Here is a 12,491-nt window from a genome sequence, read left to right as displayed (position 1 = left end):
CCCACATCTCCCAGCAATCTTCCATATAAGTTGTTCTCTCCATGCAAGCTTATATGCAGTAATGCAGCAGAGTCCTTCACCTCTTTAATTATAGCAGCTGATAATATCGTGGCACAGATAAAGCAAAGTGATTAATTAGGACCATATGGTGATTTTAAGCAATATCTATCTGAAATAGTATGAATAATTTGGGTGTAACATCTCAAATTTTGAAAAAGCAATAATGATTCTTTATCTGCTCAGAGGTACCTCATGATCAAAATGAAAATTTGATTTGAAGGGTTTCATCTCTGCTGACAAAATTGATATTTTCTGTCGCATTTTACATCACACCTTTAGGAAAAGAAATCCACATACCTGAAAAATGTATGGTGTTCAACACACACTTTCCATAAGCGCTTTGCAGCACGATGATTTGGCAACTTAAACCCAATAGTGCTTTCAAACTGCTCAAACTAGGTAGGAAAAAAGAATAAGTATGTTTTTGATGCTGTGCATCTATTTCTAGACAGTGTACACAGGTTCATCTCCATTTCCTCCATCTGTATCACCTCATTGCAAGGGCAAATGTATATGCTCATGTACACAACCACATATATCCATATTCTACAGAAAGAATTCTGGGAAAGCTGTAAATGATAATCTATAGCAACCTTTGAGGATCATTTCTGGGGGGAATCACTAGCAATGAGCAAGAGATTTCTTATGGTGACAGTGATGTTTTATACCCTATAATAACAAAGAGTTCAGTTAAGACTTGGGGGACTTCTGAGAAAACATCATTCAAGTGTTTTATCCTGTTGATTTAATTTCACTAGTTATAACTACAGTGTATAACTACAGTGGGAAGCCTAGTAATAGCTGGAGGTGAGCAATAGTCCTTAGGGACTGATTTGGTCTCACACAGCCTTAGATTAAGGATATTTACAGAGAAAGTACTACTGTTAGTAAATCACATTGGTTAGAGTTAATTCATCTGAGGAGGATGAGGCAAGACAGGTAATTGAAAAGAGTTGTCCAGAGATAGAAACAGACCTCTTTAGATTGTACTGCAAATTTATATATTTCAGATGCAGAAGCTGTGCCAGCTATATCTGCTGTAACATGTTGATGGCTACATGCAGATAGCTGAGTAGGTAAAACAGAGTTGCTGTGATGGGGGAAAGGTAGACAGAAAGGCACTTGCAAGGAAGTCTGGATCCCTACAGAAGCTAACAGGGAAATAAGGCAGGAAATAACAAAATAATAAAGATGACATAAGTTAGTGAATCACATTATCATCAAATGTAATTTGGACAGAGGCTGCATTGATTACGGAACTACAGAAATATTTTACACATGGAACTATGACCAGGTCACAGGATACTGTGTACCAAGACCAGCAGAGCTCAACAGGGTAGCAGGGGTGGAGAGCTTCAGTGCAGGCATTGGGAATGCCAATGACTATTTGTTTGGGTTCTTAAAATCAAATTCAAGGCTAGAAATTTGGTTAATAAAACTGTGTCTGCTAATGGGCAGGAGACGTAGGTTTGTGGACTTTGGTTTAGGACTCTAAAAAAGGCTCAGGCTCAGGGGTGGGGAGCCCCAGCAAGCTTCCCAGATCAATTATGAAGTCAGTCCCAGAGACACTGGCTGCATTAAGGGAGAAATGCCAGTCCTCATCTAAGTGACTTCTGTCCTGCTACACAGCTCCACACTCTAAATGGATATGGGGATTTAATTTATCACAGGCCAACTATTGTATCAGAATTTAAAATGGAAATCCTCCTTTGCCTGTGATGATCCTGAATTTCTTAAGAGTTACCATCTTATAGGCCAGGTTGGATGGAGCTTTGGACAACCCGGTCTAGTGGATGGCATCCATGCCCACGGTGGAGGGCTTGGAAGTAGATGATCCCTTAAGGTCCCTTCCAACCCAAACCCTTCCATGACATCCATGATTCCTGGGAGGGCGCATGCTCAGCCCATGAGGTCGATATTTGCTTCGCATCCTGAAGCTGAGCCACGAGAGGGCACTCACTGTACGAGGTTTCACATCCCCTTCTCCAGAGCCAGCACAGGAGCTCCGGCGGGCCTGGGAGGGCTAATGTGTGCAGCTACCCAAAATGCTGCAAGTATACTGGTCCTATATGTTTATAAAGGTTGCTATGGCCTGTCTACATCTCTTAGTGGCTGAGATAAATGCCAGTTGCATGTACAACATGAGGGAGGATAACAAGCTCTCCGTGAATAAGCAATATGCTACTTAAATGCCCAAAGTATTCATGATATAGATGAAATTTTTATGTGCAAATGGCCATATTTATTTCTTACATTAGTTCACGGATGTAAACAGAAAACCACCAAAGTTGTTTTTTACCTGCATCTTAAAGAAAGCGTGTACCTAACCTTTCCTAGGAAAATCAGCATAAATTAGGAAATATAAATGGAGAGGAGTGTTAAAAGCTTATTAGACAAAACAAATCAACAAATCAGTAAAAACATATTTTTTCTCAAGAGGCTCATCCATTTAAGAGAGCCAGGATGCCCTTACCTCCCCTGGTCGGATTTTGATGTAGAAGTTGTTCCTCTTGTAGGAAATTTTCAAAACCTTTGGCCAGGCAAATCTATTTATTCTGAGTCTGTCTCGATATATTAAGAGTCCACTTGCACAGACTCCTAGCATGATTTCCACTCCTTCAGAATCCTGGAACAGCAAGCAATGCACTTTGTTGAGCATTTCTATCCTTGCATCCTACAGTACTACAGATTCCTGTATCCTGTGTTTCTATTTGAGCTACGTCTTTTTAATGCATCAGCTGTAGTGACCTGATTTCTGAGCATTACCCTCCTCACTGAATGCATTCATGCAAATAATAGTAAGGTTGGGCAGGGTGAAGGAAACTGAGGGTTTCCAATGTTTCCTTATATTTACCAAAGACTCCAAAAGGAGGAGGAAAATTTTAGATGTTATTAAAAGAAATACATCAATCATATAGCAAAGCTTTATTAGCATAATAAAAAAAAGTGTTATTAGCATAAATAACAGACTGAAAGTAAGTATGACAGCATAAAAATTTACTTCTACTGGTATCACTCATCTCCATGACTAAGTCTTGTGAATCCTTAGATAAATTTTTCTTCTGTAGTTTGCTCACCTTTAGTAGGTGGCTTTAGCAAGTTTGCTAATTTCTTTAATGCTTTTGCGTCTTTGCTCAGTATTTTCACTTTGAAATGCCCAGTGGGCATAAAGTTGGGCATTTGGACCAGAAAGGATTATTTTTTAAAAGTGTGTGACTGTGACTGTGCTATAACCTGTTTGCCAGGAGGCTGTAGCTCAGACGCAATAGCACTACACAAAAGATTTGTCCACAATCTTATCAGAACATACCCATAAATATTGGTTTTTTAAAGAAAGAAATATAGATTTTTCTTTCCTTTAGAAGTCTTCAAATAGTCTAAAACCAATCTTCACTGCCTTACTATCTTCTATCACTGTTTTTTCATTTAGCTAAAGTACTAGTACTGACAGAGTAAAGAAGAATCCACTTCAAAGTACTGAGTTCTTCACAAATTGTTTTTCAATAACTTAAAGTCACAAAAACCTGAGGGCAGAAGCTATGAAGATGTCAACCTCTGATAATCATGAAAGGAATTCATAATTTTCCTCTAGTTTTCCCAACCAGCCATCTTTTAGGCACTTGGTGAAAATCTGATTACGTTTCAAGACCAACACAATAGTATGCATGGTCAGTCATGATGAAACAGCTACGGCACAGCTTGAAATGAAAAAAAAAGTTTTAAAATCACAACACAGAAGTAGTGCCACAAAGTCACTCCAGGGTTAGAAAACACATCAATAAAGGACATATGTTCCAACGACGATGGTACCACCACCTAAAGATAGATTTTTTCTAAATACAGCTCATGTGTGGTATCACCATCAGGCACTACAGAAATGACAAAGCTAATTTTTTTTCAGTGTACTTCAGTTTCACTTTCCTAAGCAAAGAGCAATATCTAAATACCCTGAACAATTCTAAAATAAAAAAGTCTCATTGCAATTATCACACCGCCTGGTGAATGTCTGAAATGCAAGTGTGCTCATACATGGCACGTTTCTGCAGGTGCAAGCAACTTCATCATTTTATACACTTTCTCAAAAATTGTTGAGAAACACCTTCTTCCCTTATCTCCATCATCACCACAAATCTAAGTTTATTCAAGACTTCTGTTACTTGGTGTCAGAGACTGTTTTCCAATATGCTACTTCTATTGCAAAATGAAACCTGAATAAAAGAATTTGGCTATTTTCAGGAGCCATGTAGTTACATGGGACAGGAACCTCTTAGCTGTAATGTCCAAAGCACATCCCTCTAGCTCTGCATACAGATGGGGTGGCCTTCCTCAGAATGGTGACAGCCCAGAGGACAAGTCTGTCTATTTGAACATATTTTTCATCACAGCCTTGTATTTGATAACTGAGAACTCATTTTAATCTGAGCTGGAGAGTCCAACATTGAATATATTGGCACAACCTTAATGAACTGACATTTACATAGAGACATTTGCTGTGGCATGACTTCCAAAAGACATGCACAGATACTTGTCCCTTAGCCTGACATCATCAAATCTCACTGGCAGACTTAATTAAAACTAAACATGACTTCTCACGCAGAGTCTACTTTTCCCACCTTCAGTTCAGGCTTCAAGATGACTGTGGGGTTCCTTAACCCACAGACAGGCACATCTTGGTTATCACTGCAGCTTTTTAAAATAAAGAGCATCAGTTTGGAGAGAGATTAGCTTTTCTACTTTTTCTACTTTTCTCTGAGTCTTTCAATTTGAAAAAAAAAAAAAAAAAAAGAAGGGCAAACCAAGATACTAATACTTTTTCAGGAAAGAATAAATAAAATGGTTTTTTTTATAGTATCCCATCTTAAAATTCACAGCTTTTCTGCAATATTCTGAAAAAACACTTAGGCCTTAATGCTATATTATGTAAAATTTTCAGTAACGAAGCCTGTAACTTTTTTAAAAAGTAATCCATTTAGTTGCTGGTTTTTGGACTTCTTTGCATTGTGACATTTGCCAATCCATTTCTCCCTGCTCCAAATGTGCCTCAAGACAGAGTGTGTATCTGCAGGATACAGGGAAGGCAGTGGCATCCCTCCTGGTAGATGTTGCCCCTTGAGCTGTACTCAGATTCTTCATTTTCAGTGAAGGCAATTAACAGAACACAAAAGATTGCCTTGAATTCTGTAACACACATGTACAGCTCCTATGAAATGCCCCAGGGACACCGTTGCAGACTCTTTCAAAATCCAAGCAGCAAATTTATCTCAATTCTTGAAAGGAGTTGCAGCAGCAAAAAACCAAGCTCACAATAACTTGACCTTTAGAGAAAATGCAGTTCCCTCCACAGGGGCGGGATTCTTTGGTTCCACATTCATTTGCCAAGGATGCTTGCTAACCTCAAAAATGCTAAAATCCATTAGTCTTACTCTGAAGAGTGAAGAAAACAATAGTAATTATTTATTTGGGAAAAAAACCTTAAAACCAAAAATTCGACAACCAATACAAGGCTAATAAGTGACTCTCTCCAGCCACAGTAAAAATGACCATGATTTATTCATAACTTAGTCTGCTGATGATTAGAGAAACTACTTGATCATGGGAGAATGTTTCCAGGAGAATTACTGCCCTCCCTGTCAACCGCAACAACCACACTTCAGGAAAGAGACAAGCTGCTCTCTCCCCATTATCATCAATCTGATTAGGTTTCCAGCACAGCTAAATAATTGCTTTAAAGTCCTTTGCAGCATAAAGATGATCTGCTATCCAGTTAAGATAGCATGGTTGGCCTTACTAAACTGGAAAATGTAGCTGAATGAAAAGAAAATTCACCACTCTCTGGACAGCTTCTAAAATCCTCCTTCATCACCTCATCCACAGCATTTTCCTCAAGGATACATGAAAGTTGATGTGCAACATCTTTGAATCTATAGGATAAGTTATGTTATGGTTAAAAGATATATTTATGCTTATTTCATGAGTCACCTTTCCTCATGTTGACACATGAGTCATCTCTGTCTCAAAAAATACAAGAAAAAATTAATCAGGGAGCCTATGCAGATCCAAGCACTATGCCACAGGAGACATGGCCAGTGAAGGAACCAAAGCACATACCTTGGCATGATGGAGGTCTACTCCATACATTGATAGTTTTTTGGCATTCTCCAGGAAATGCATCTCAGCTTCTGCAGGTGTCATTCCCCTGTGGAAAAGTAACCAGTTCTAGCATAAATGTTAAGGAAACAGAATCCAAAAGAAAATCCAGCAGCTGGAAAACACTTTCAGCCTGTCAGAACTATAGTTTTACCTTTTATGTATCTGGGTACCTAACAGAGCCACAGCTCTAGTGCAGACCCTGCTAACTCACACGCTGCAAAGCTCTTCTCTTATCCACAGACATGCAGAGGAGTCTTGCCGGAAAAATCTTAAGTACACCACTGCAGAATTTAACATCTCCTGGTGCACCAAGATGGAACCTGAAGCAGGCTGGAGCTCCCACTGACGCTGCTCCGTGTTTACCTGTGGCTCTTGTGCAGCTCGATCACTTTGTCCTCCAGCTCCTTGGTGTGGTTGGGCGCGAAGCGGAACTCGCTGATGTAGTCGCTGCCGTACTCGTCGGGGTCGTAGTCGCCGAGCTCCGACTGCACGGTGTAGGAGCCCAGCAGGGCCAGCGTGACGAAGGAGCAGGGCAGCCGGCCCGAAACGATGTCATCTCTCAGCTGCAGGCAGAGGTAGTACCTGCAGGGGAGCACCAGAGCGGCTCAGACAGGGCTCCTGCACCGCTGCCCCCAAAGCACCGCCCGAGCACCGAAGAGAGTTCCAACAGGCATTTGCAGACAGCCAAGCCCAGAGATCTTCAGCCATTCACAAGGACAATAATAATTTTGTAAAAAAAATCCCAGAACTCCCAGAACCCTGAGCTCTTGCCTAATTTATCAGTAGGAGCACCTGATTTATCTTTATACAGCAGCATGGAGATCTCTAAATAAAGGTATTACTTTGTTTAGTGAGCTAGATGAAGAAATACCCATTCATCATACCAGTTTTCTATCATAAATCACTTACATATAAAACTACCTGATAATTCTTTCATAAGAAAAAAATATTTCAATCTCTCACACAGCATTCATTTCAGAATAGGACAACTCCAAGTCTTACAAAAAACATAACGTGTCTCTTTAGCAACATGTTGTGCTTTCTCAAAAATACATTGAAACAGTAAGTGCTGTTAAAACCACAGAAATATGCAGTGGAAGGTTTCACCAGATACATGAAAACAGAAAAAAGTGAAGAGCATTGGTTTGGTGGCAAAGGCAGAGCTCCCAGGGGAAATTTAGGAGTCTGAAGAGGAATAAAGCAATCCTTTCCTTTGGAAGTCCTCTGTTAAATTGTGAACTCTTGGCACACTGTCTTTCTGCACAGTACCTACCACAGGGGACCCTGATCAAGGCTAAAGGCTTCATGCTACCTTAAAAGCATCAAGTAGTCCACAAAACACTGAAGGTTAAAAATATTCAAAGGTTGCCAAATGTTGCAACAGGCTGAGAAACAGTTTGCTGATGGCACAAAAACTCATCACGGATCAAAACTTTTGTGCCTCCTTCCAAGGAGGAAATCAGGTGAAGTTTTGGGTTTTTTGGTGTGGTTGCAATGTGAATACAAAACGAAAGAGTAGAGGTGTAGAGTGCAGAGCTGAGCGACTTGAAGAGGAGGGAGCAGCTATTAATTACCACCATATTCTCTATTCCATGCACATCGATTGCTCACTTTGTCAAATGATACACAAAATTTGCACATGCATGCTTATTCTCATCTATCCTGGCTTCAGCTGGGAGAGAGTTCATTTTTCCCTAAGTAGCTGGTATAGTGTTTGCTCTGTTTTGGATTCAGTATGGTCACGAAACCACAACATTATCTCACATCTTTCCTTTCATAGTCATGATTTTACTTACAGTAATAACTTGTTACCACTATATATGCAAAAATGGGCATCAGGCATCTTTGTGAAGATTAAAATCAACTCAAAGGAATTTACATATTGAAAAATCTGGGGATTAGGCTTAAACTACACAAAATACTTCATAACACAGAGGACAGACACTGTTCACACTATCTTTTTTGTCAAAGTATTGCATATTTTCCATATGAAAAAGAGAGACAATTGGAATATAAAACATTTCTTTTCTTGTATAATTAGAGTGTAAGTGCTACCAGGAACAGCTTTTAAGCCACTTCTTAAAAGGTATTTAATGTTTAAAACACCTGGTAATGTCTTCAGATAGCTGGGCAGGGTCTGGAGGGTAGAATTTCACATTAAATGCAAACTGCCAAGCACCACCTGGAAAAAAAACATAGATTGACTGAAAGTACACTGCAAATGCAAACAGAGATGCTCATGCTATTCAATCACCAGACAAGCAATTAATAAGAACAGGTTTTAGAATATTTTTCCCACACATCATACTGAAGATAGTGTATTAGATCAGATTTTCTTTACTTAATTAGCAGGATTTCCACAGAAGTGAGAACTCTGAGTGAGCAGTAATTTATTACTAATACTAAAAAACCTCTCAGTTTGAGAACAACGTTTATTGAATGTAAGCACCACACAGTCTGTACAAGTTTTAAAAACCAATAGCCCAAAGCACAGAGACCGCAAGCCAGAGTAAGAATGGGCTCTGGAGTACGGTGATGTGCTGAGGTCTAGCTGCCCAAATCAGCTCACAGCATCCTCTCAGCGTGCTGCCTCAGCACATAGCTCCTTTCTTCAGCAGACATAAATTATTGTGCAGACAAAACTGCAAGGACAAACACAGAGTATGACTGCAAAAGTACATAGCACTGGGGAATTCTTATTTAATCATTTCACTAAATTTAGTTGACCCACGGGATGGATACTGGTTTTTATCTCCAGAGTTGGCAAAATTATTTCTGGAGTGTTAGCTTTAAATGTTGTAAAAAAAATTATATCAAGATTTAAAAATAGAGTTGAACATGGTAGGTAAATTTAGAAGCTGTTCTGAAAAAAAAAGGGTTAGGTTACACTAGCACATGACTTGAATGCAAATGAAAAGCAATAACAAAACCCCAAACCAACTGTTCTTACAAGCAACAAGGAAATTTTATCCCATGGCAGATCCTATCCACTTTGGTTATCCACACATCTAATCTCAAATGTTCAAGACCAGGCTGGATGGGGCTTTGAGCAACCTGGTTTAGTGGGAGGTGTCCCTGCCCAGGGCAGGGGTTGCAATTATGTGATCTTTAAGGTCCCATCAAACCCGAATGATTCAATGATTTCATGAATGTGCAAGAAGAGTTTTGTTGTTAACCATCAGGAGTTCAGCTCTTGGCAAGACTTTTGGAGTCCTTGATTCTAGGAATTTTTCCATTTTCTTGGGACATAAAAGACAATGAAAGGAAGATTTGGCTGGCAGCAAGGATGGGGCATGGTCCCAGCAATGAGTAGACCATCCTCAAGGTGGGAATGCAGCCAGAGGTGACACCTGGTTCCACAACAGATGGAAGGGACCATGGCCTGTGAATCTATTCCTTGGCACAAAAAATACATCAAACCTATGATAAAGCCTATCATAATAGCACAGATGGTTAAGATAGAGGAGTAAGCAGTCTTCACCCCATATTTACAGGGTTGGAATAAAACCTAACACTGTGCAAGTTAGTGGGATGTAACTAACGGGATGTGAACCTTTCTCAAACACTGGGATGAAGTCCCAGCAATGTGGTCTGCACGTTGTACAACTCAGCCAGTTTAGCAGGACTATATATATGCTTTGGAAAGTATTATGGGTCACAGCACTGCTTTTCCACTGTTGGCCTGTTCCAAACTTCTGGGATGAATTGTAAAGAGAAAGGAAATTATTATTGTCATTTTCTGCAAACAACACTGTCCACTGCCTCAAGTCCAGGATAAGACGCTTCTGCCCTGCTTAATCTCCCACTGTCACAAGCTTTCATTGTCTATTTCATGGCTTGGGTAACTATTAAATGCATTTCAAATATGTGCTGCGGAGCTGAGCTGCTTTACTTGCATTGACCATCTGTGTAAACTGACTCATTGTGATCTAAAGCACCTTCCCCTCCAGATCCATCCCTTCAAGAGACTTAAAAAAGGCAAATCTACATTACTTTGTATTGCAGATCACTTACTTGTAATGAAAATAATACTGGAGGAAAGGGGAAGTTGTTCATAGTAAGTGGGGAAATTTTCCCACCAGTGTAAATTTACCCTTTTAATTTTGAAGAGGGAAGGGATTTCTTTGCCAGGCTTTATCCAATTAGTGTGAACTACCAGATACATTTGTTTGTGGAAGCAAAAGTGCTAGAAGAGGTCATTTACAAAATGTGCAAAGAAAAAAATTTACTGGAGCTTTTCTGCCCACAGAAGCCATACACATAGACATTTTGTAAATTTTTAAAAGTGAGGGGAAGTAAAAAAATCCAAGTCTAGTTTTGAACCCAGCAGTCTCAAAAAGGTTTTCCTTTGAGCGGTTTTTGAATTTCTAATATATGAAGCCACAAAGTGAAATAGAAATATAGATTTAGAATACAGATTTTTGCTTTTAGTAGAAACTTATACTAAGTTTATAACTAGATGCCTAGTTATAACAACTGAGCTTTTAAAAAGATTAAAGTGAATTAGAAACTTCATGGTCATTTTTGGAAGAGAGATCAATCTTCTGAAATGAAGAAAGAAAAAGTATTTTAGAGTAATATTTTGCATCAGTGAATTATGTCAGTATGGGGCATGAACAGTGTTTCTGCATATGTTATAAATATCAGTAATGCAAGAAATAATTCAAATACATGGCCTAGTCCCTAAGGTTACGTTGCTTAATGTCAAATTTCAGGATTTTGCATCACTGCAAATGTCAAGTTGTTTTCAGCAACACAAGTTCACGTGTTGTGAGCATCAGTAATGCTTCACCATCATCCTAGCATAAAAAATCTAAAGGATGTACATAATTCTTTTGCTAAAGACTTGGGACAGGATACAAAAGATGACTGTGAAATATGCTTTGTCCCCATGGGGAGACGTGTAGAAGGGGGCAACGATAACAAACTTACTTCGGATCTGCTTCTTGATTTCCTTGGCAGGGTCCAACCAATTCTGCAAAGAAAATGTTTCCTTTTTTCAATTTGAATTAGAAAACACAATAAACGTTATTTTTTAAGTAGTGCTATGAGTCAAAGCTAGAACATGTGAAGCTCTGCCACTCCTTTCTCCTTGGGGTAGCAGTAGGCAGGGCTAACACTAACTTTCCAGATGTGGCCCTGGATATAAACAGGAATTTCATTATCCTTCACAGACTTTGAGGGCCTGAATGATTTGAAATAAAAGAATAAAAAATAGGATTTGGTAAAATAAAACCACAGAGATCTTTTTGCAGAGTATTTTCAGGTAAAATTGAATTTCTACAAGCTTGTTAAAAAGACGTGATTTTGATAGATTTTTTTTTCCTCCAGTCCTGTAAAGGCTGAAAAGACTTGCTAGAGGATAAGCAAGTGCAGAGTAGGGATGTTTGCAATGCAGCATGGGCATGAGGGGCTCTCCAGGGAAAATCAGAGGCAGAACCACAGCACCTCTGCCCCCCATCCACACCATGCAGAGCCCAATGACTATGCAAGACAAAACCCCTGCTGAGGAGGTGGAGAATTATCCCAGCGATGTGTTAGTACCCCAGAGATGCCAAGGAGCAGATGAAATCCCTCTGGAGGAGGCACACAGCAGCTTGGGGTCTCAGTGCCTCTGCTTTCTTGACCTCTAAGAGAATCAAATTAATATTTAAAATGCGTCAGAGCCCAGAACAAAAAGTTCACTTTCCCCAGGAAAGTTCCACTTTCTCCAAAGAAAGATAAACAGATGTACCAGAGACAATAAAACGCTAAAGAAATACCAAACAAGCAGAACACAACAATCCTCCCCAACAAAAACAACCAGTTTGCAGCTGTCCAAACCTGCTCTGTGGTGCAAAACCTGAGCCTGAAGATCTCCAGCTATTGCTGAGCACAAAAGCACATTATGCACCAAGAAATTGAAGACACATTAGGGTTTCTGTTTACAAAGATGACATGGGATGTGGGCACATATGTTGTTGTCTGGCTGAAAGTTATGTGCCAGAGGATGGAGATGAATTGTTAAGTACTTTGACATTAAAAATATGCATGTTATTGATCAATAAAAGGGGTGGCAGGCAGCTGTTCTTTTAACTGTTCAGCTCTGTAAAGTAACTGGTGACCTATAAATATTTAGTGCTTCTAAACCACGTGTTAATAATGAATCCATGCTTCTCTTTCCCACAGGAAAGCATACCTATCTGAAAATGCACTTAGATTTCTGCCTAGCTTTTCTCAAAACTCAAAACTAAGCACATGCTAGGGCATTATCTTGTGCTGGCATGGACCAAGTATCCACT

The 12,491-nt window shown here is 39.5% G+C and overlaps 1 protein-coding gene across 28 annotated transcripts in view; it reads right to left on the bottom strand.

Moving 5' to 3' along the window:
• The window catches only part of EPB41L3 (erythrocyte membrane protein band 4.1 like 3), a 96,968-nt gene that overhangs the window by 28,242 nt on the left and 56,235 nt on the right, over positions 1–12,491 (bottom strand). For all 28 annotated transcript variants that reach the window (XM_063166471.1, XM_063166480.1, XM_063166489.1 and 25 more), the window contains 6 exons: positions 11,143–11,185; positions 8,317–8,392; positions 6,574–6,792; positions 6,169–6,256; positions 2,534–2,686; positions 358–455 (listed from right to left, as the gene is read on the bottom strand). In XM_063166471.1, coding sequence (XP_063022541.1) covers positions 358–455; positions 2,534–2,686; positions 6,169–6,256; positions 6,574–6,792; positions 8,317–8,392; positions 11,143–11,185 — 677 coding nt within the window. The remainder of the gene's footprint in view (positions 1–357; positions 456–2,533; positions 2,687–6,168; positions 6,257–6,573; positions 6,793–8,316; positions 8,393–11,142; positions 11,186–12,491) is intronic.

Source organism: Melospiza melodia, chromosome 1 (assembly GCF_035770615.1).
Source record: "Melospiza melodia melodia isolate bMelMel2 chromosome 1, bMelMel2.pri, whole genome shotgun sequence".
Taxonomy (NCBI): Eukaryota; Metazoa; Chordata; class Aves; order Passeriformes; family Passerellidae; genus Melospiza; species Melospiza melodia.
Note: the sequence above shows the minus strand (reverse complement) of the source record. Positions and strands in the feature narration are given on the sequence as shown.